Here is a 23,083-nt window from a genome sequence, read left to right on the forward strand (position 1 = left end):
ATGTTCTGTACATTGTGTAAACACGTGGTACCATGACCAGTAATGCAGTGATATTTGCAATTTCTTGTTTGCTTTAGTCCTTTGCAGGACCTGTTTGTTTTTGTGATGACCTTTAAAATGTTTTTAGCTGGACTTGTGCCCCTACCTAATAGTTTAATAAAGTTTATTCCTTTTATCTCTCACTATTTTTTTTTACAGTCGCGAAGGTCTATACTATTTTAAAATCTTCAAGTCAGTCCACTCAATAAGTTTATTTAGCAAAAGACAAAGATACTTTTTTTGATGTACTTTTTCTTCTCAGTTGATGGAAAGGTACATCAAATAATCGGGTGATAGAAAATAGTACTGTGCTTCAGGAAGGGGAAGTAGATGTTTTGGTTTCACATACTTATATTTAAAATCAGACTTTTTGTAACATTATAACCTTTACAGAATCAGAATGAAATAATAAAATAAATTCCCATGAGCTGGTAAGACTTTTCTGAGCCAGTGGTTGAGATATTGCCTAATAAATCTGAATGGAGTTTTCTTCCATGAATTTCTGCAGTCTCTTTGAAACAGCCCATTGAAGATTATGGGTCTGCACTCATTGCACCCCTGCAAGGCTACAAGAGATGACTGTGGTCAGTCTGATTTTCAGTAGCTTCCTTGAGCTCTGATTTCTTCATTTTATGTATATGGTTTGCTTCAAGTTTTTTTTAAATGCAGCTGTTGATAAATTCATGATAAATTGTACCACTGGTGTTAGTCATTGTGTCTTTTGTTTCAAATTATGTTCGTCTTCATGCTCTTGAATCCTTGTCATCCTTTGCTTTTATTCCCAAGTAATTGCTGATAGATGTGCTGTTCAGCTTGGCAGACAGCCCTTCAGCTTTTAAACCCAACAATCTTCACAGTTCTTTAGGGAAGTCACTGCACACCACTCAAAAGTGAAATCCTTGTGGAAAAATATCTGTAAAAAAAAAATTTGGTTCTTCAAAGCCTCTCTGGTATTGCTGTCCAAAAAACTCCAGGCTTGTGGGTTGCATCTCCCCTGTCTAAGGGAGCAAACCATTTAGAAGGCATGGTTTGCTTTTTTTTTCTTTAAGTTTTAAAAAGAAATAAAATAATATTTTACTTTCAAAGTGGACCAAAATTCAAGCAGTAAAGTTTCTTTTCCTTTAGGATTGTTTATGTTTCATGGTGAATTATACCGTATCTTTGCTCAGACAGTCTTCCAAAGTAAAAGGAAAAAATACCTAATTCAAGAGAACAGATTTATCTTTCTTTTCACCCTTTAGAATAGGGCCTCCATTCTTCTCTTTTGTCCTCCTTACCTTGTGACTTTGGGGATTGTTCAAAGGAATACCGAAGTCACTGAAGTGCATCCAGCTGCTGTGAGAATATCAAGGAGGAAATAACTAGTTACAACATGCTTTTCATATCAAGGTGTTGAAAAGCCTAGGAAATCTCCATCTGAAATAAATGTTTAGTAAGTGCTTGTAGTTCTTAACACAGCTCTGTGTTTCCTTCCCTGTTCATGTTTGAACTGAGGATTTTTATGTAATTACTGGTGCATTTGGTGAAGGTAGATTGTTAACTTTGGTAAACAAAAGACTTGATTATCCCAAACTTTACTCCTGACACGCCTTGTATTTCAAGACTATGCCCTATTTTAGGGAGGCCTATTTGTATGTAAAAGCTTTCTTTCTAATCAGCCTAGTTTACCAATCCAGTAATGCCATAAGCAGTGAATTAATTGCAGAAAGAGGAAGGAGCACTAAAGTGTTGACTAAATCTTCATCTTCAATTAGCAAGCAAGAAAAACCACATAAAAGATAAAACTTTTGAGTAGTAAGCCTCAGTAAAAGTTTGATTAAGCATGGCATTTTCCTAATATATGCTGGAAAGTTTTGCAGGAAAATTGATTTAAAAATACAATCAAATAAGTTTTGACACTGTCTGAATGTTATTGGTATCACAGTATTGCTTGATTGCTGAGCATAAAACTTAGCTATTGAAATTATTTTTACCCTACCACCACCACCACCCCTCCCCAGTTCCATGTTTTCCCTTCAATTCTAAGACTGAAAGTGTAGGCATATGAAACCCTGACATCAGTTCTGGATTCAGTGACACTATTAGGTGTTTGGCTTTTTGTAAATAAACTGAGGATGCTTTGATTCAGAAAAACAGACTATTTCCAAGTATACCAGTGTTGTCTGGTAAGTATCTGGTTACTGTGAAATATATAGTTTTCTGTTGGATATTTTTCTCAAGTTTTGTTTCATGTCTTATGAAATGACATCTTCTGGATAAATAGCTTTTACACCTGAATAGAGATTGGCGATACTTGGCCTGCAACAATAAATGAAAAACATGGACAGAACCTTCTTAATTAAAAAAAGATGGGGTGAAGAGATAGCACTTTCAAGTATTAGAGACTATAAAGAGTCTTCTTACAAGTTTTTCATGTGTTGCAAGGTTTCCTTTAGATAGGAGTATGGAACCAATGACGTGTGCCAAATATGGTCCCAGTATAGTCTCTGTGTAATCTGGAAAAGTGCTAACTTATTTTTTCCAGGTCGATGCCTCTTAATTAATGTGACCTCTCTGCTTTCCTCAGCAAGGAAAAGATTCTCACCTCTGCCACAAAATTCCAAGTTTAAATGCTGCTGTCTTCAGTGATCAAATCAATGTGTATACTGTCTAGTGTTACACATTTTAAAAAGATTTTTCATGTGTGCATTAAGAACGTAGGAGTGTTTTTGCCATTTAATGTACAACTTCTGGATGATCCAAAAGTTCTCTCATTAACTGACCATCTTTGTAGTTCCTGGGTAAAAGCTATAAACTCGGTATAGCCATGCCTGGGTTTCCTGTGTGCAGTGTAGTAATACGGCTGGAAGCACTTTGGCACGAAGCCCTTCTGGCTTATCCTGTAGTGACCTTCAGTCTTTAGCCTTCCTGCTTTAGTTTAACTTACGCAGGCACTGACCTTTGCTATGGAAACGATATAGAAACACAAAAACAACTTGGCTGAGTTTCCTCAGCAGAGCAGTGGGTGGTGGATCAGGATTCTGTTACAGAGCAGGGTTTCTAGAGGTCAGTAGTGACACTGTGCAGTAACTTACTAGTTGTCTACAGCATACTGTTTGCTGCTCCTGGGAAAGTGGTTTATCTTTTTTTTTAAAGTGAAATTAGTAACTTGTTTGTAGTGAGCAGGTCTGGGACTGCATGTTAATGGAGTAAATGCTGGAAGGTATACCTGAAAGTCTGCCTAGGGCTCGAGCAGTAGTTCAAGTTCCTGTCCATCTGTAAGTGACCCGTGACTGAATCCGGGGCATGCTGGTATTGTAGTGACTTACTGTAACACATCTTCATCGTGGTGATTCTGCAGCGCTTGCCAATAGGTTGTAAAATGCTTTTATTTAAATACCTATAGTCTGTACAAAGACACTGTGTTCTTATTTGTGTGTATTGTGTGTTCTTTTCTAAGGCGAAATAAAGGTTCGGATACCATGTCTTCATTATGTATTTGAACAAAGCATAGTGTATGTTCTTTCAGGTTAATTATGTAGGTATTTTCATTGAAAAACAATTAGGAATTTTGTTCTACTGACTTAAATGTTTGGGCTGTTTAACATATAGAATTGTGCATAAAGCAGACAAGGTAATAACCCTGCTGTCAATGAAATTAAGAACAGTCAACATTTTTTTGAATGAGAACAAAACTGTATATAAAAGGAATGCATTTTAAATTCCAAAATATGTAATTTTTCCTGATTTGAAGTTGATTTGGGGTAGTAAGTCTTCTTTGTTATTTACAAGACAGGTATTGCATCAATAATGGCAATTCAGGCTCCAAATACAATTTTTCTTTTGGAGGAGAGATGACACCATTCCTAGGAGACAGAAGGTAGTTCAGATCCTATGATGATTCAGTCTCCAGCAGGGACCAAGTGTGGTGGGCAGAAAGTTCTGCTTTACTTATTTTGTACAGGTTTTGTACAGGGAGAGACATCCAAGGCTTGCTCTCACCAGGATTAGCCATAGAATGGATTTCAGAACACTTCGATACCCTTCAGCAAACTGCTGAATTCACCTGTAGTTAGATATAGTGGGGGAACTTCCAGGTGCATTAATAGAGTAATCCAACATTGTCTTCTCTTCTCAGGAGTGGTGTGACATGGGCTTTCTTTAATTCTGTTGTGCTACACAGTGTGTTGGTTTCACTATGGCCTTCCAGTGATTATGGAATAGACACTACATGGGATGTGCAGGGCATCCTCTCCATGAGCCAGCAGATCATTTCCTACTGAAGCTTTGGCTCATTGGCCCCCACAGACTCTTATCTTTGATAACAGACACTGTAGATCTTTGATTTACTTTTGCAGAATCCATGGCATGCATGGAGTTGTCAGCTTGCTTATTACACAAAATTTTACGGGAAAATGTTAACTCTAAAGCACAAATTTGTATAATAAAGGTTGAAGGGTTTTTATCCACGTGTTTTTGACAGTTTCTCCAGCTCCCCGAGTTTCACTAGCACATCAGGCTGTCTCAGTAGCATCCACAGCCAATTAGGCTTACTGGCTTTTTGCTGTAAATAGGGCTGTTGGGAACACGAGGACACTGTGCAGCCTGTTCATTGCTTGCTTAAGGCTGGGATATGTTTCCCTTTAATGTGGCTCTGTTACTGCAGTCAGGCCCTGAATTATACTCTCTGCTGTGGCAAATAGGGGTTGTTCTCTTCTTCCCCACTATTTGTTCTCTTCTTCCCCACCCCTAGCTTATTTAGTTGCCACATGTATTGCACACATTGTTTATATTTATGGCTTTACAATGTTTTTTCTCTTTTTATTTTAAACCTTGAATAAATGCAATAAATTATCAGCAATGCAAAATATACATTTTTGAAGTCTCTGCTACCTTGCCAATGTGTTACTACTCTCTGCCTAACCGTATTTATGTATATTCCAATACCTTTAAGAGGACATCATTGCAGATGCTTTATCGCAATTTGAGACAAAGCTATAATGGAAGCATCTGATTGACCCAGTTCGGGGGAGGCCTTGTTGGCTTTCTGTTTTGTTTTGGGACTGGTTTGCACTAGCATGGCTTTTAAGTATATATGAAATTTTCAGGGGTTTGTCCTGATGTTATTACAGATAATTTTTGGGTTGCCATATTTATATGCTTCGGAATTATAAAATGCATCCATTTCTTCTAAATTACTATAAAAGTCTATTCTGTTGCATTACGGTGTTTTCCTTGTAGTCTTCTTGGGGCATCTTGTTTTTCATTTAATTTAATATATAAAGCAGAAGAAAATTGACTGAAGGTGATAGTGTGTGGGTCTTGTGGGGTTTTTACTTCTTCTGAAACTGTAGCAAAATAGTTTCAAATGTCTACTTTGATACAGAGGTGTACTGCCGTGCTGTATGACTCAATCACACGAGCTGGTATCACAAGAGCATCCTGCAGCAAATGCACGTGGTAACCTATTGGTATATAACTAATCTGTGGTGGAGTGGGCATTTTGTGTCGGACTTGCCTTTCCCAGAACATGCTTTGCATAAACCAGGCCCTGTATTCCATAATGAGATTTCAGGGTGAGCACAGAGGGTCAAGAATCACAGAGGGAAAACTAGTGTTAGACATGGCTTTGAGCAACTCAAATGTATATGGCCGTAGAGTCTCTCAGGCAATAACAGTGCAACTGCTGGCACAGGGAGTGTTTCACTTCCCTAAATTAAACTCCTGCTCTGTGTAGGCTTCTGTAGAAGATGTTTTCTCCATGGACTGTAGACAGACCAGCTTAGTTTTACAAGTATCCCTACCACCCCTCCTTATCTCTCATATCACCAGTATCTCTAGAACTGCTGTGTACAGACCATTGTTTGGGAAGGGGAAAATAGCCTTAATTGGAAATTAGCTTTGTCACAGTGACCGCATTTGGAACTTAGTCAAAATTTTGAATAGGTCTGGCTTGTAATTTTTATAATTCCCAGTATTAGAGTGAACACACTAACGTCACATCTAGGCTGGATTCCATTGTGTTAAGATTTTTTTTTTTTCTTTTAACTCTGAGGAAAATGGATGATGCAGTCACAGTGTTGAGAACTTGTGAAAGATGGCTGCTGTAAATGCTAAACTAATACATGTCCTAAAATAATTCAGACTAATAGAAAATATTAAAATATTCATTTAATATTTAACAAAAAAATCTTTTGGAAAGACATTGGAGTCCTGCATCAAGTATAAAATGGAACTTGTGCATGTGTATGTATTTCATTGATGTAACAGTCTCTGTGATCCACTCTGATCACAACACTAAGAGGAAAGTTCCTTGTGGTCCAGTTGTGTTCCTGTAGTTACAGATGAATGGAGAGAAACCTGTCAGTATACTGATGGCCACAGGAGATTCTTTATATCTACTGCAACATTTATAAGTGCTTGTTTATCACATTTATTTACATGGGAAGCAACTCTGATAATCTAGACTGCCTCTACTCAGTGTCAGAAGGGTTATTTTGGTTTGGTTTGTTGGGTGTTTTTTAGCTGGATTTAGCAGTGTTTGTACTGAGAAGTCCAGGGAGAACAAAAAGATGTTACATATTGACAAAGACTTTCCAGACTTTTGTTGGAAACCAAACTTCTGTTTTTGATTGAGAAAGCTCTAATAAAAGCGATAGGTCTGGTAGGCGCTGTTGAAGCCATAACTTGAATATATAAAGCAGGCATTCATTTGGTCCATAAAACTTCCTGCCAGGAGTAGTGCACCAGCAGCAGGGCTTCTGATTGCTGATGTGGGTGTGCTTTGGGCTGTTGTGCTGCTGACTACTGGTGTTAAATTACTCTTCTGAGTAGGTTAAATTGACATGTTTTGTTTGGTTTTTAAGTGTTAGTTCTGTAAAGAGCTTGGATAATATTGTTGTGTGACCAAATAACTCTCCCTAGAGACAAAAATATTGACATGGCAAAACCACGTTTAAAGAATGACTGTCTGGCCCTGCCTCTGGTTTGAACATAAGTTGATGTCAAAGTCAATGAAACATAAATTTGCTCCAGTGCAGTTTAGAAATTATATAACTTGCAGCATGCATCAATCTGCCAATTGCAGGAAGGTGAAGTAAAATGGATTTATAAGAAACATTTTATAGGCTTCAGTTTTAAAATTGCAGTGTCTAAAGGAAACTTTGGTATTACTATTGGCTACACTCATTTTCTTAAATCTCCTGGATAATATTACCATTGTACTATCGTAAAATGAGCTTTTTCTTTTAGAGTCAATTTATTGTTTTTTCTGATGTTTCAATGTGTTGTGCCTAGAATTACTGCTGTTAGCTCAAGCAACAGGTGGTTTTATGATAACTGAACGTATTGGTGGCTAGATGTGTATTTAAGAAAAGAAAAGATGTATGAATCAACATTTGCAAAATTTGGGAGGTTTTAAATATTTTCTTTACCAAAAATATACCACACGTGATTTTCCAGCTATTAATTACATTTTCTCAGTCCTAACATGATACATTTGCATTCACAAAACCTCTTATGTTTAATAAAAGTTACTATTCCAATTTCATAGTAGAAATACTAAAATATTTTAGTATTTCTGGAATCTAGGTGATCTTTAGTAAAATTGATAATTAGACTTTGATAAAAAACCATATCAGAAACAGACCTATAACATAACGTAGCTTTGATGTTGAAATTCTGTAGATAGAGCAATTCTCTTTGAAAGATTTTAAAATTTAACAATGGTATTTTAATATCCATTTGTTCTGGTAATTGTTGCCAGTACTTGTCTTTCGGGACAGATGCCTGTACTCCGTTTTCTGATTGCTGAAGAATTGCACACACAGATGCAGCAGAAGTCAACTAATGTGTTTTTCCATCAGCTCCTGGGCTACAGTGAAAAGCCCGTGAACCTCCAAATGTTCATTGGGACAGCGGACGATCGGTACCTGCGGCCTCACGCCTTCTACCAGGTGCACCGGATCACTGGGAAAACAGTCGCGACAGCCAGTCAGGAGATAATCATTGCCAGCACCAAAGTTCTGGAAATCCCACTTCTTCCCGAAAATAATATGTCAGCCAGGTACACCACTCCATAAATCAGCTGTTTGGTTGCTATGTGTCTTTCTTTTTCTTCATTTGTGCAAAGGTGAAGGAAAAGTCATATAGGAAAATATATTTTCCACAAATGTGGATCATGATTAAGATAGACACGTCTCTTAAAACATACCAGTGTTTAGGTAGTCAGAAGTAAGGGAGTAGAGAGGCAGGGAAGCTCTCGTGCATACATGTTAATTGACTGAGGTAAGTGTGTCTCATATGAATAACTGACCGCTGTGTGGAATGGGAGCTGGGATTTTGTCATTCCCTAGTCCTTCCTAAGGCAGAACTAAATATAGGTCTCTTGCTCTTTGTAAATGATGTTTACTATATTATATAACTTACTTGGAAGGTTAGACAACGTGCAATATCAAATAACCTTTTAAAGGTTCGAAAAAGCAGCAGTTAGACATTTACAAGACAAAATGTTTCAACAGAGTACTTGCTGTCATTTTCACACTAACAGTTCTTTTAATCTCAGACATCTAAAATAACACTTAAAATAACATAACATGGGGAAAAAATAAAACATGCTTCATTCTTTAACAAAAGAAAGGCTCACAGACTATATTTTGTCAATAGTTTGATTCATTTTCTTCTGCTCCATCTGTCCATCCTCTCCATCCCGTAGTATCGATTGTGCTGGTATTTTGAAGCTTCGCAATTCAGACATAGAGCTCCGTAAAGGAGAGACAGATATTGGAAGGAAGAACACCAGAGTGCGACTTGTGTTCCGTGTTCACATCCCACAGCCCAGTGGAAAAGTCTTATCTCTGCAGACTGCTTCCATCCCTGTTGAATGCTGTAAGATTGCTTTAACTATACATAATTTATACTCATGTTTTCTGCACGTGTCAGTAGTATTGTCATTCTGAGAATATTTATTGCCAGAATTATATATAACAAGAGTGAAAAGCATTGTGCATAAAAGCTCAATTATCAAAAGTTGAGGTATCTTAAAGACAGTTCTTGCCAAGTGGTAGCCTGAAGGTTTAGGGTAAAAAATACCTTATAGTGGAGTCACATAGCAGCTTCAGTAGTTCCTTTGTATGAGGAAGGGCAGGTGATTCATCTCAGAGAAAATATTCATTCCAGGTAGAACTAATACTGTTTCATTTACAAGGGTCTATACCGTTACTTGTCTTTATAAAGTATTATCTAGTGAACAGCTGAACTTCTAGAGAGTTCATTTGTCAAATGCTAGCACTAAAGAATCAAGACATGACCTCAAACAAGCTCAGTTTCTCCTAGAATTCACTTTGTCTAGAAAATACTAAAATAATTTTTAAACTAGTATTCCTAAACTAAAAATTTCATTTGCTGTAAAAATAGATACTGTTGAGATTCATGGCTTTTTGGTGTTTCTTTTCTGTAATTATGCAATTTAAACATAATTTTTAAAACAAAGATATATCATACACAGATATGAATTGTGTATGTAAATAGATGTCATTTTAGTTTCACCCCTGATTCTTCAAGTTAGAATCACAAAATAAATGTCATTATGATCAAAACTGTGCATAATAATTTTTTTCTTAATATTTTTTAAAGCTCAGCGGTCTGCTCAAGAGCTTCCTCAGATTGAGAAGTACAGCATCAATAGTTGCTCAGTAAATGGAGGTCATGAAATGGTGGTGACAGGATCCAATTTTCTTGCAGAATCCAAAATTATATTTTTTGAAAAAGGACAAGGTAAATACTGTCTTGCTGTTTTTTCTTGAAAACAAAACCACTATCTGAGTTTGATTTTAAGAAGCAATGATGTTTTAAAAATAAAAAAAAGTCCTGAATAGTAATCTGAAACTTCATTTGGGCACTGATCGATGTGCTTGAACAGCTTTGATAGAAATGCTGCTGCTGCTTTCCTGCTACCCTGTACAAACCCCAGTGACAGAGAGAGTCAAGTGCTCAGTTAAGGATATGGGTTATGCCAGGTCAGAGCAGAAAGAGGTTCCCCAGGTGATTTACTCCCCTACCAATGCAGACAACTTGCCCAGCAATTGAACGACAGGGTCTGTGGGTTCAGGGGAAGGTGTTTGTGGTAAATGTATCTAACCTGTGGGTCGGGGCACAAAGGTGTGGCTGATGTTATCTCTTGCATGGTCACTTAGCCCCTAAGTCAGCAGCATGTTTGAATAACCACAAGTGTTAGAAGCAATTTAACTACCTTTCAAAAATGTTTTTAGAAAAATAGGGTAAAAAGCACTCTGTAAACTTAACAATACCCACTGCCTCCTTTGGAATTCAATCTACTGTATGGAATCTACTGGGTTAAAATGCAGAATCCTGCACAACAGTCAGCTTACAATGGTTGTAGCATTGAGACTCCTAAAGCATCTCTATACTTTACACTTTTTTTACAATTTATGTCTGCTGCTTATATGGCCTCTTTATGATTGAAAAGAAATCCAGTTTTATAATAAGTATTTAAGTATTTTTAAGATTAATTATTTAAGTGTATTAGAAAATGCTTTTTGCTTGATTTATTTCTAAATTTCTCTCAACAGATGGACGACCTCAGTGGGAGGTAGAAGGGAAAATAATTAGGGAAAAGTGTCAAGGGGTGAGAAACAACTTTTCTTACTTTAGAAAGCTTATTTTTATTCAATGAGAAAATACACATTTTCATTGTTGCTCTGAAATTTAGACTTCATTTAGTAAAGTAAGTAGATCACTGGCTAATTCAGACAGAATGGGAGACTTCTAAATTGGCTTAACACTGTAAAGCAGCCATTAAGATGAGGCTTTGAAGGAACTGGAAATAGCATGCTTTTTGTGAAAGCAATGAAAAAGGAATTTGAAAACTGAAAAAAGGAAACTTAAGATAATTTTACGAAGATGACAAATTATTTCCAGTGCATTAAAATTTTTCTTAAAAGCTTAATGATCCAAAATGCAATTATTTGACTGCTAGAGGTTTTTTATGCTCTGGCAGATAAACAAAGCATCCTTTAGATGATGTGTCTATTTAATTAAAGCATTTATCTTCAGAGCACTTGCATTTAAAAGAAAAAAGTCTCCAAATAAAAATTTGCTTATAGTACTGTTTTATTATGTAATGTGCATTAACTTGAAGTTTGACAATTTCAAAATATTAGGGTGCTTTAGTTTTGCAATAAGTGTTTTAGATTTTCTGTAATTAATAGCGGTTTCATTTGCATTTGATACGTAAAACTTTTTTGTTTCAACTTTCCTGTAGGCAAACATCGTACTTGAAGTTCCTCCATACCATAACAAAACCATTACAGCTGCAGTTCAGGTGCAGTTTTATCTCTGCAATGGCAAGAGGAAAAAAAGTCAGTCTCAACGTTTTACTTATACACCAGGTATTAAATGAAAAACACAGAAGTTGTATTTTATTTTGCTTTTAAAGTAGACATTTGAAAGAAACTCAGACAGTCGTGTCCCTTTGATAGGTACATAAGTTAGCTTTGAATTGGCTATAAAAGAGCTTCTAAAGGTTGTCTAATTAAAAAGCTGAAATACAGAGTAATAAGCTCCAGTACTATGATTACAGCCAGGTATTTCTTCATTACATTTTTTAGAGAATTAATTTTTGCATTCTGCTTTTCTTTGAGAATGATGATAAATCTCAGAAGCTGCTTTTAAATAACCCTGGTGATGACACGGAGAATAGTGAGATCATAGAAGAACAGGTTTATGGGGTTTTTTGCTCTTTTAAAATGTCAAAAAAAACCCCTCAGGTTTAGATACAAGGAAGATCAAAATATTTTTCCCCCACCCTGGACACATTGCAGCTTACTGAGAGAAAATAGTTTTTAACTTAGCCAGAAGTGAAAATGGAACATGTTAACTGTAAGTGTAGTTAAAACATCTTAATCCCTCCTATTTGGATGTGGAAGTGGTTGCTATGAGACATGCAATGCCTGCTTCTTTGCCTGCCACTTTCTTTTCCTTTAAGAACTGCGCACCCATTTAGAGCAGTCAGAATTCCCAGGGAACCAGTGATGGTGGGGACTCTTAAGCACTGCTTGGAGCACTTGAAGCCAGATATCTGAAGGAGTCTTTAAAGTTGGATATGGATATTAATATAAACTTCTTGAAGCCAATATATATGCTGACAAACCCAACTTTCATTAGTTTACACAATTTAAAATAAGTTATGCTCACTTGTTGTGCTCTAAAATTACCTTCATACCTTCATGTGTTATGTAGGCAGTATTACTTTAGGTGTCTGGTATGCCTAATTGTTACCAGATTTCTGGTAATTTTCAACTATTTTTAAGAATATCAGCTCCTAAGATAGTTACACATCTTAAACTATGTTTTTGTTTGAGAAATCTGTATTTAAAGTATTTAAATGGTGGAATGAAGTAATGACACATTACCTAAATAAGAAGCAATTTTAATCATAACTGCAGCTGTTATTACACAAACACTTTAAAATCCATTTCATCTGTGTATGTGTAACAGTTCATTGAACTGCAATATTTAGTTAACTGTGTTTTATAAAGCAGTAATTGAGCTGTTAAGTGTTAACATTTTTCTACTACTTGTACTTAAGATCAGTATCTTTTCATGAGACTATCAATAGTTAAAAAACCCCCAAGCCTGTAACTGAAAGTGTGTAATTTTGTAACTCTGTATTATAAGCACAGTTGTTGCCATCACTGAAGTTGAGGCATGTGCTGAAAGAGCTGCTGTAATTGAAACAAGGTGCACTACTCAAACTAGTTTCTGTATTGCCGAAGTTCAGCTGTCATAGTGATCAGAGGTGAAGGAAAGCTTGAAGCCTGCTAAAAATTTCCTTCATGTTTTGCCAGTGCCTGATACTGAACTCACATCTGCCTGTTTTCAGTGGTGCCCAACAGCAGCCCCCTGGTCCCTCTGGCGATGAGTGCATCCTTTAGATGTACTGGACTTTATCTAACTGGGTTGCAAATGTCTTTAAATACATACATTTCTTAGGAAGGTGTGTTAGAAGGGAAGATAACTACCTTTGAATACGTACTAGGAGAGTTGTTCTGGCTTCTCTGGGTTAATATAGCAGGCATGAAGTCAAAGATGATGAAAGCAGAGCAAAAGAAGGGACATTGCAGCAACGACACTAACAGTGCTATTGTGGTTGTTAAACAGCAATTGGTGTGTATTTATCCCAGGACACCAATGGATTGGAATTGTGAAACTGTTTTACTTTTTCTAGTTATAATGAAGCAAGAGCACAGAGATGAGGTGGATCTGTCTGCTGTTCCATCTCTGGCCCTTCCACACACAGGCAACGTCCAGGGCCTGCATTCGATCCAAACTCAGCTGCCTTCACCAGAGCAAGGGCACCCACATGACAGTTTGCTGTCTACGTCACCCAGGAGCCTTGTGTGTCCTGTTCAAGCACCATATACAGCCATGGTGACCTCGGCAGTGTCCCACCTGCCACACATGCAAGGTAGAAACCTTAGTCCAAGTGAAGAGTGTCATGTTTTGCCTCCTGCTGTGGTTCAGTCTTTTCAGGTAACATCAGCACCTTCTGTGAGGCCTTCTTACCCGCCTATGCAGTCTAATAACGTGTACAATGGACAGTCTGGTCTTCCTATGAACTCTGCCTCCAGCCAAGGATTTGATGCTATTTCATTTCCTCAAGACACAGCTGTACCTCATTTGATAAATCTTGGCTGCCAAGCTCTACCACCAGTGCAGTTTCATTCTTCAAATCCAGGTTCTGTGTCAACATCAAGTACAGCAGGGCACCCATTGGCACATCCAGCTCATTCAGGAGAGTCATCTGCTCACCTGCCATCAATGGGATACCACTGCCCAAGCACTGGGCAGGGCTCCATCCCTTCTGCAATGGGTCTCTCCCTTGGGCAGTCTTCTCCCCAGCTGCAGCAAGTCCCATACCATTCTACAAATCCAGCATCCGCTTCATCCCCGTCCCCGACAGCTTCCCACCCATTGGTCCACTCGCCGCTGTCTGGACCTTCCTCCCCGCAGCTACAGCCTCTGCCTTACCAGTCTCCCAGCTCGGGACCCACCTCCTCCCCCCCACCCACTAGTCACTCAGGCCAGCACTCCCCCCAGGCCCCCAGCCCTGCCCTGGGGGCTCTCAGCGCTGTGTCACCCCTCGGGCACCACTCTGTGTGCGACTCATCTCCGTTTGCACCCGATGGGGCAGCTATTAACATTAAACCTGAACCTGAGGATCGAGAGCTGAATTTTCAAACCATAGGACTACAAGACATCACACTAGATGATGGTAAGTGGGTATAATATTTTAATACTGGGATATAATCTACATGAAACTGCAAAGTGTGTGTGTGAGGGTTGTTTGGTTTAGAATGCACTCCTCTTCACGGAAGGAAATTTGTATCATCACAATGGAGTCATATATTTGTGTCCAAAGAAACAACTTATTTAAAACTAATTATATCAGCTGTAAATTTGTAGTTATATGGTTCAAGTGTTTTAGTCTAATTTGCCCATAGAATTTGGTTTTGTCATAAAACAAGGCTTGAGGATTAACTCCTACACATTGACACCTTATATTCAAGGAATTGATTTGAAGCCTTTTCGGGTTGTCTCATTGGTATGTTTCAGTGAAAGTCATAATAAAATATCTAAGTTGCATAGATGTAGTTTGGATTCTCGTTTCTTGGAGTTGTCCCAGTTTTGAAGGGCAGGGTAGTGTTTTGAAAATCTCTCACATGCATTTTGCCACTCTTAGTCTCCTCACAGACGTTCTGTAGATACACTGCCATCATTCAGCACCTCTGCTCACAGTGGCTGTTTTGCTTTCTCCACGCTGGCTATCTTTTTGAGAAATTCAGTTGTTGAACATGAACAGAACAAGGATGTTTCAGTGCTAAAGGCAAGCTGTAAAAGTCTGTACTTTAAATACTTGGAAAGTGTCACTTCCAAAACTTGTCCAACCAAGTGAAAAAAGAAGAAATATCCAATCGCAAACATCAGACTATTGGAGGTGTTGATGCAAAGCAATTTATAGAACATGTCACGCTAATAAGACTGGAAGAACAGAGGGCCTGGCCTTAAATGACATGTAAAATGTGTTTGGTATTGATGAAGGGAATCTCACTAGTGTATCTTTTCTCCAATAGCCTTTACTGTTGTGGCTTGGGGTTTTTTTAACCATCCCTAGTAATTACTGTTAAATCTGTTAAATATGCATGTCAGTCCCAGCTCCTTGCATAAATGCAGCCTTGCTATTGTTACCTCCTGACAGTAGTAACAAAATTTAGTAGGAAATGCCTTCAAAGACAGGGCACAGTAGGAAGAAAATGAGAGAAACCAATATACTTGGGCTTTCATTTCAGAGACCACCTTAATTAAACAAAGCTCTCTTTTTAGAAACACTGTTTATCAATCAATTAACTTTATTTAGAAAAGAAGAAAGAGACTGATTCTATCAAGGACTTGCTGAGGAGAGGAGAGCAAGGCTTTGCGAAACAATATGCAGCAAAAAAAGTAGCATTTTCTACTTCTGTATAGAGGAGTGAGAAAGAAATCTAGTGTTTCAGGACATGTCAGGTTAGAACCTACTTTTTTCTCATCCTTCTTCCCTCCACACCCACAAAAAAAAGATGTAGAAATAAATAAAATACAACTAAATACTGTAGTTAGACTGTTCACAGTGTAAGCAGAAGTGTTTAGCATTTATGAGCATCTTGGCAGTTTGTTTATACTTGTTCAGAAATTAAAATGGATGCACAGTAAAAAGAAAACCATTTTTTTTCCTTACATCACAAATATTAGTTGCTTTTAGAAACTATTTCCATGGCTTAACACAGCGACGTTACTGAGTTGTTTCTGTGCTGGCAGACATCGAAGCCCAGGAAAAGCTGTAATAGCCACACTTCAAGCATGGCCACTTGTTAATTGGTTAGAAAAATATAATCAATGTACATGTGAGTCAAATGGCCACAGCTTTATTAATTTCTTTTTTAAATAATGATTCTTATAGAAATTTGAAGAATTTCTGAAAACTGGTGATTAAACAAGACTCTTCCTATATGGAAAACTGAACATGGATTTAAATGCTAAATAGCACTTGGCAGCAGCAATAGGTTTGCAAGCAGAGAGATTCCCTGCCTTTCCCTTCCATGCTCCTGCCATGCCTGGGGGTTGGGCTTGGGGCTTTTTTTCGTTTTCAATCAGCGAATACAAATCAGATGTCTGGTCTGAAACCTGCTGTTCCAAAAGTCTTAAAGAGCTGCTCAGTTCTCTCAACGTAAGTGAATACTTCCTCTGCTTAATCGGCTTAAAGTAAAAAAAAACAAAAACAAAAACATGTTTAGACAAGAACAGTTTTTTAATAATATATCTAAAGTATTACTCTGGTTTTAAAATTAATTTAAATTTTTTTTCTTTTGTGCCTATTTGAATTTTAGTTTCCGTACAAATAGAGCCAGGCACAAATGGCAAATAGGTTTTTCTGCAATAATGTTATAACAATTAAAGAAAAACATCCAAACATAATTACATACATAAATGAATGTTGATACAGTATGTTCTCCCAACTAATACATCAAACATGAAAACTATATTTAGTTGGAAAATAGGTTTTTAAGGGTTAACAATTAAGGCAAATAAAGCTCTCAAAACACTGAGACAAAGCCAATTGAAAATTCTTTAAATCATGTCTGGATTACTGACTTATATATTTAAGTCAGTAGTCTTAAAGTAAACAAAAAATTCAAAAAAACCTCTGAGGGCATAAATTACCTTCTTTCTTTTAAGTAACATGCACTGTTTCAAAATTAAAATAGTAGATGTTTTCTTTGCCAAGAAAATATTTCAAGAAATATTTTACAAAATTTCAGTGCAGTATGGAAGTGCTACCTCATGACAAAGTCCTGGAATTCCTGTGTAGCTTGACAGGATATGATTTCAAATTCTTTAAAAACAAAAAACACTACAAAAAAACCACCACAAAATGGAAAAAAAAAAAAAGACAAAATCGAAAAGACACCAAACAAAAATCCCCACCAAAACACCACCACCCCACCTCCAGAAGTGGCAGTCTGGGTAGTAGTTACGTAAATTCCTTTGAGCAAGACTTCTAAAAGTGAATCTTGCTGCCTCTTCAGCCAGCAGTTAGGTGTTTTCTTCAAAACACACCAAAACCCCCTCCAAATCCACTAATCCAGAACTACAAAGCTGCTTCATCCATCGGTGCTCAAACCAAGAGCATCTGGATTAGTCTTAATCCAGCATCTCCTGGAAGGTGTAACACATCTAGAGTCACCATTTACAGCTTCCCTGAAAAGTCTAAGATGTTTGCCAGTGACCAGTGGAGCATCTTTTTAAATTTTGTTGTGTTCCTTTGCCCTTTATGAGTCAGAGCAAGCTGGGCTCTGTTCAGAGTATGAGTGAACACAGATTACATAATTTGAAAGCAGATCCTACACCTGTGTGTCTGCATAAAGGACACTTTTTTCCTTTTTTTTTCCTATACTGAAGTTTGTGTGACTCTTCATTATCTTGTTGTTCAACAGGATCCTGTTGATGTCTTTAGACTTCTCTAATCTCAAGCAGAATTTGCTATTCTGCTTTTTTTCTTCTCTTCCTGTCTTTGATTTCTGCAGGAAACTCTTTTTAATTCACTTGAAGAAAAAAGGGTCAACATGCATGAGGATACCTAGATATGAAAATAAACTTATATTACAGAAAACATTTGAAACAACACAATTTCAAAGTAATATTTATTGTATGTTACTACTTCAAATGTGTTCTGGAAAACTCCTCTTTTCCGCTTAGGTCTTTACCAGCTTAGGCTGCACAAGCTGGTAAACTTTCAGACCAGAACTACATGAAAGCAGCTTCTTACACTTTATTTGTCCCCTCTGCTTTTTCTCTCCCCTGGTGTGTTGTTGGACCTTTTTTCCCTTAATGTCTTTCGGCAAGTAGCCCTCTGCCCAACACCCCGGGTTAACATTGCCTTGGATAGACAGTGGAATGTTTAGGGCTGCAAATAGGTGTAAACAAGGCAGCTGCAGTGACAGGAAACAGGCAGCTGGTCATTTCTATCCTTTCCCATACCCATCATCCATACTGTGCTCTGCTGCATATTCCTCTAAGAAAGGTGCCATTTCTTCCCCACTTGAAAAAAAAGCTACTCAAAGTCAGACTCAGTGTAGTTATATGATGAGGCCTTATTAATTTCCCCTCAGTCTGATTTAAAAAGTGCTCCTAGTGTGATGGTTTAGCTATCCCACTGTCAAGTTTTATATTTAAATCTATTCTAATACTGTTGATCTAAAATTTAATCTCTTGTGGTTTGCAGTTTAGGAGGGAGTTTACCTTGGATTTCATGGCTTTCTACAGTGATGAGATTTCTAGCATGTACAGCTGTATTTAACCATTTTGAAGGTATTACGTTAGGCTGTATTCAGCAAATCAGGATGACCTTCTACTAATCCTCTTACATTTTGTAACTCATTGCATCTCCATTACATAAATCTGGAGATTAGAAAATCCAGTATGTGGATTTACTATAAATCATAACTAGAAATCCCCTAACCATTTTGTGTATATAAAGCAATAAGTCTGCTTTGTCAGCCACATTCCATGTAGAATTCTAAGCCATTAGCATTCATTCATTTTAGTAGTTCTGTGATGACTCTCTAGCTGATAAAGTCTCTTGCTGAGAAGCTCAGATTATTCTATCTTGGCTAGAAAATGTGTACATCATTACAGGTTGCTTGTTACTGTAGCTTCAGCTTAATTTCTGGAGAATCAAAGTAGTAACTAATAAGAAAATATTGTAGAACGACTGTACTTTGTATTTCTGCCTATATTTAAAACTTATGCAATAACAGGTCATTCTTAATTAAGGCAGTGTCCTGCCAAATGGAGCATTCAGAAAATACTGAATGAAAGAGTCTAGTTTAGTATGGAGGAGAGCAGCTCAAAAACCTGTTGTCTTGCTGGTGCAGCTCAGACTTGAGATGTACATCTCAAATCGAAGGTGGTTTTACTCTCTCCTAAGCATGGAACAAAATGTTGCACCTTGCAGCATGCCCAGCATGGGTTAAGATCCAGACTGAGCAGTAGTTTAAAAGCAAAAGGTTGGAGCGGTGAGGAAAGGTGAAGAGTGTTATCCATCAGGGGTTGTCAGCAGTTAAAGGAGGCTATGACCATATCTTCTAGTGGATTCATCGTGTTCATAAAATTTGTGACAGCAAGGCATCTATTGAGAAGACCAGTTACAGACTTCTGATTTGTAAAAATGTCAGTTAAATCCTCCGGTGTCTGACCAGCTCTCCCTCGGAGAGCCACAGGACATCTTGTAACGAATGCAAAGTAAGCTCAACTAGTGGTACCACTGCAGAAATATTTCCATTTAAGGATTAGAAGAGGTTAGAGACTTCTTCCATGAGAGCAAGTGGCATGTCTCCATCGTGGTGTAGGTGCTGGCAATAGCAGCAGAGCTGGAAGGAGCTCAGCACGCCTTGTGACACTGCAAAAATACACTGAGACACTTCAGCACTGCTTTCCACTGCACAGCACATGTCCTCTAGCACCAAGGCTCATGCTTAATCCTGGCTCAGACTCGTCTCTCTCCTTGTGTGAGAGAAGGGGGTAAACATGACTTAAGGGAGTTGGGTTTACCAGGATACAGAAATGCAGAGTGTGACGACATGACCAAGGCACGAACCAGATATTTGTTACTGTACCACATAACTGCAGAGCTTGTGCTGTGACTCTGCAGGCACCTGCAGCTTCTCTGTGCAGCTATAAAGATAATGTGCACAGGAAAACTGTACTCCACCAGCATTTCATGCAGCCTTATTTTGTCAGTTAATAAAAAAGTAGTACTTCTTAGTAAAGTTGGCATCAAACCTGAAATTATTAAAAGCAAGCCTGGCCTATGACTTGGAATGATGATGTGCAAGGCAGCCCACTGTGTCCTTGGTGGTTTGCCATAGCAGACATGGCCTGGCATATGACTGATTTGGTGTCAAACGAGCAGAATCAGCTGTGGCTGCTCCACAGCACAGAGGACTGAGGCTTAATTATAGCCTGGCAGCTTTTTCTTTTTTGTTGTTAGGGAAAGTTGACACTCTATTAGTTGCTGGTCATGTGGAGTCAAAACCAGGCTAAATATACTGCACTGAGCGATGTGATGTAGTTACAGGGATTCTTCACATAAATGCAGCTGATAGAGTTCTTTCTGGAGTTGACAACAAAGGCCTGTGTGTGAGGAAATGTGTGCTGCAGTCTGTCCGTAGCGTTCTTTGAGGTTTACTGATCATTGTTGCCTCTGTCAATAGAGCGATTCACTCAGCCCTCCCCTAAACACACAAAGACAATTGTATCAACTTCTTTTTGTGGGGCATGTTAAGAAACTCTTACTTCCTGTAGCTACACTACAATCACGTATCCCAAAATATTTTTGGAAAGCCACTTTTCTAAAACTAGTACATCTTCTAGGTTTAAGTCCCATTGCCCACACATCCTACTTCAGTTCAGCAGCAATAAAGGATACACAGGCTAAACTTCTAATCAGATGGTGCTATAAAAAAGGAAGTTAGTTGACTCCTGTAGGAAGAGATCCTGAAAATCAAATGGTATAACTCCAGTAGCCTTTTGGTCTGCCTGTATCCATAACAGAGCTCTAATTTTAAGATGACTTCCTACTTTGACCCAAATCTGGTGCAGATAATTGAAGGTTTAAAGCTTTTCTTAACCTTTCTTTACTTAAGGTATAAGTCAAGACAAAGAAGTCATTCATAAAAATATGAATTTTTCATCAGTTAAACAGATCTAAAGGGTGTCAGGTTTCTTGATTTTTGTTTCAATTTAATAGTTTTAATTTTGATTTTATATTCTTTCAGTACAGAACACATTTTGGTAGTGCTTTAAGATGTAAAAAACTTTCTCAAATGTTTGTGAAATTATGAGGTAGAAAGGTATTTTTAATATATGTTTACCTGGTAGCTCAAGTTCTATCTAACTTACGTGCGTGTTGAACAAACCTCTTATGCTACATAACACACTTGAAAAGGCTGATGCTTTATTTACCACGTTTCCCGAACAACAGGTAGTGTGTGCCCAAGGCAAGCGCATGTGCTTCATTCTAGAGGGTGCTGGCTGGAGACATGTTACGTGTGCTATGCATGACAATTTGTCAGGGGTTGATAAAAGCAAACATTCAATATTTGGCAGCTTTGTTAGGGCACACGAGAACCTCAGAATCCCTCTAAGTATGAAATTAATTAGAAAAACTGCTCAGAATCATATTTCCGTGCTAGAGTGACAGATAACCCTCACTGTATAGGCTGTGCTGTCTTTATGGTGCACAGCCTGTTGCTTTAGGAGCTAATGAACTGCACTGTTCTCTCCGGAGGTTTTTTTGACAGTGTTTGGTTGTCTGCTCCTTTGAAAGCTGTGCCTTTAAAGAGGGTTGCTGGCAAACGTTAATTTGTTTCCCCTTGAGGTAGTTTCCTGCCCATCTCCCTGGTTTCATTAGATCTTTATTTAAATTCACTTTCTTGCTGTTTCTACCATGATTGGTGGAGGAAAATGCTCTTTTCTTAATCTCCTACTATTTGACAAGAATTTATCCTTAATCTACTCCTTTCCTTCACAGTGGCAGTGGACATTTTCATTGAAACCCAGATAAAGCTTTCCACTTCCCATTTAAATACATGTAACTTTACACTTTGAACAATTAAGCATAAGAAGTCACCCAAAGAAGTCATTTGAGCTGCTTGAATTTCAGAAGGAAGTAAGAGGAGACTCATTCTCCTGGGAGTGACCCCTAAGCAGGGCTTAAAAACCATGCTGGCAAAACAAGTGTGTGCATCTATCCAGAAGGCACAAATTGGCCAAGGTCCAGAGTAATTTTGTTAATTATCTTAAAGCCTAATTTACTAAACTTGCAGCTGTGTCTTGCACAGGAAAAAAACCCCACCTATATCCAACCCCGTACACTGTTGTAAGCTCTGCATAGCCACCAATCACAACTGAATAAACACACACTTGTTGGTTAAAGTAATGAACACACTACTTGACATTGATTTTTCTTCCAGGAAAAGCAGTTCAGTGAAACACAGCTCTCCGCTTCCTCTGGGATTTCTCACATGGCCTTGGTCTCAGAGAGCCACCTGTGCCAAGATAATATTTGGTATTCTGGCACTTGGATCTGTGTGTGGTCTGACTGCAGAGCAGTACCTTGGACGAAGTGTACAGACAGTGTGACAAGTAAAGAGGAAGACAATAGCTGTGTACAGGGACAGTTTCCTTTGGTTAAGGGATAGGGAAAATAACAATAAAGGTTTTATTTACTAGTACTCTTTTGCCTACCTTGTTCAGTGGAGTTGCTGTCAAGGGGCAAAGCACTTTTTAATTTGACCACAGTAAGTAAAGCAGATTGAGAAAACTGCAGGAGTGTCTTAAACTAACACAAATACTAAAACAAACTTAAGTAGTATAAAAATCATGATGATACATCTAGGCAGACATCCAAAAATATTAACCATTACCTTTATGGCTGCTAACTGAAAAGTAACTAAGTATACAAGATAAGTGATACTGTTTTTTATAAGCACTCTGATAATTTATAAATAGTTATTTATGTCGGCTTATGCAGTAGTTAGTTGTGAATGAAGCTGGGTATTTAAATTTAGTGCTATTAAAAGAAAAATGAAAATCACTTCCTCGTTGAGTGAACTGTAACTTCTTGGTTTAGTCCAGTCAGTAGTTATGTCTGTCTTCTTCTCTGATACAGACAGTTTTATCTCTGACCTGGAATACCAGCCATCAGGTTCAACAGAGAAATGGACTCAACATTCAGCATTCATGTCCAACTCCTATGTGGAAAATCTAGAGGGTGAGTCTGCTTACTGAAATGCTTCAATGTTTGAAATTGGAGCACAAAGGAAAGGGGAAAGTCTTTTAATAGTCTTATGAGCTACAAGTGAAAAACGCTGTGTAATACTGAAGTATTACTGTAATTGGACACCTGTGTATTCTGAAATAGTTGGAAATTCAGCAGTTCTGAACCAGG

The 23,083-nt window shown here is 37.9% G+C and overlaps 1 protein-coding gene across 4 annotated transcripts in view; it reads left to right on the forward strand.

Annotated features, from left to right (window-relative positions):
* Positions 1-23,083, forward strand: part of NFATC3 (nuclear factor of activated T-cells 3) — a 64,629-nt gene that overhangs the window by 31,354 nt on the left and 10,192 nt on the right. For 2 of the 4 annotated variants that reach the window (XM_017824437.1, XM_017824435.1), the window contains exons 4-10: positions 7,884-8,083; positions 8,732-8,904; positions 9,652-9,792; positions 10,608-10,663; positions 11,300-11,426; positions 13,265-14,311; positions 22,805-22,906. In XM_017824437.1, the coding sequence (XP_017679926.1) occupies positions 7,884-8,083; positions 8,732-8,904; positions 9,652-9,792; positions 10,608-10,663; positions 11,300-11,426; positions 13,265-14,311; positions 22,805-22,906 (1,846 nt within the window). The remainder of the gene's footprint in view (positions 1-7,883; positions 8,084-8,731; positions 8,905-9,651; positions 9,793-10,607; positions 10,664-11,299; positions 11,427-13,264; positions 14,312-22,804; positions 22,907-23,083) is intronic. The other 2 variants (XM_017824436.1, XM_017824438.1) reach the window with 2 other exon arrangements.

The sequence above is a fragment of the Lepidothrix coronata genome, unplaced genomic scaffold (genome assembly GCF_001604755.1).
Source record: "Lepidothrix coronata isolate B3197 unplaced genomic scaffold, Lepidothrix_coronata-1.0 Scaffold110, whole genome shotgun sequence".
Taxonomy (NCBI): Eukaryota; Metazoa; Chordata; class Aves; order Passeriformes; family Pipridae; genus Lepidothrix; species Lepidothrix coronata.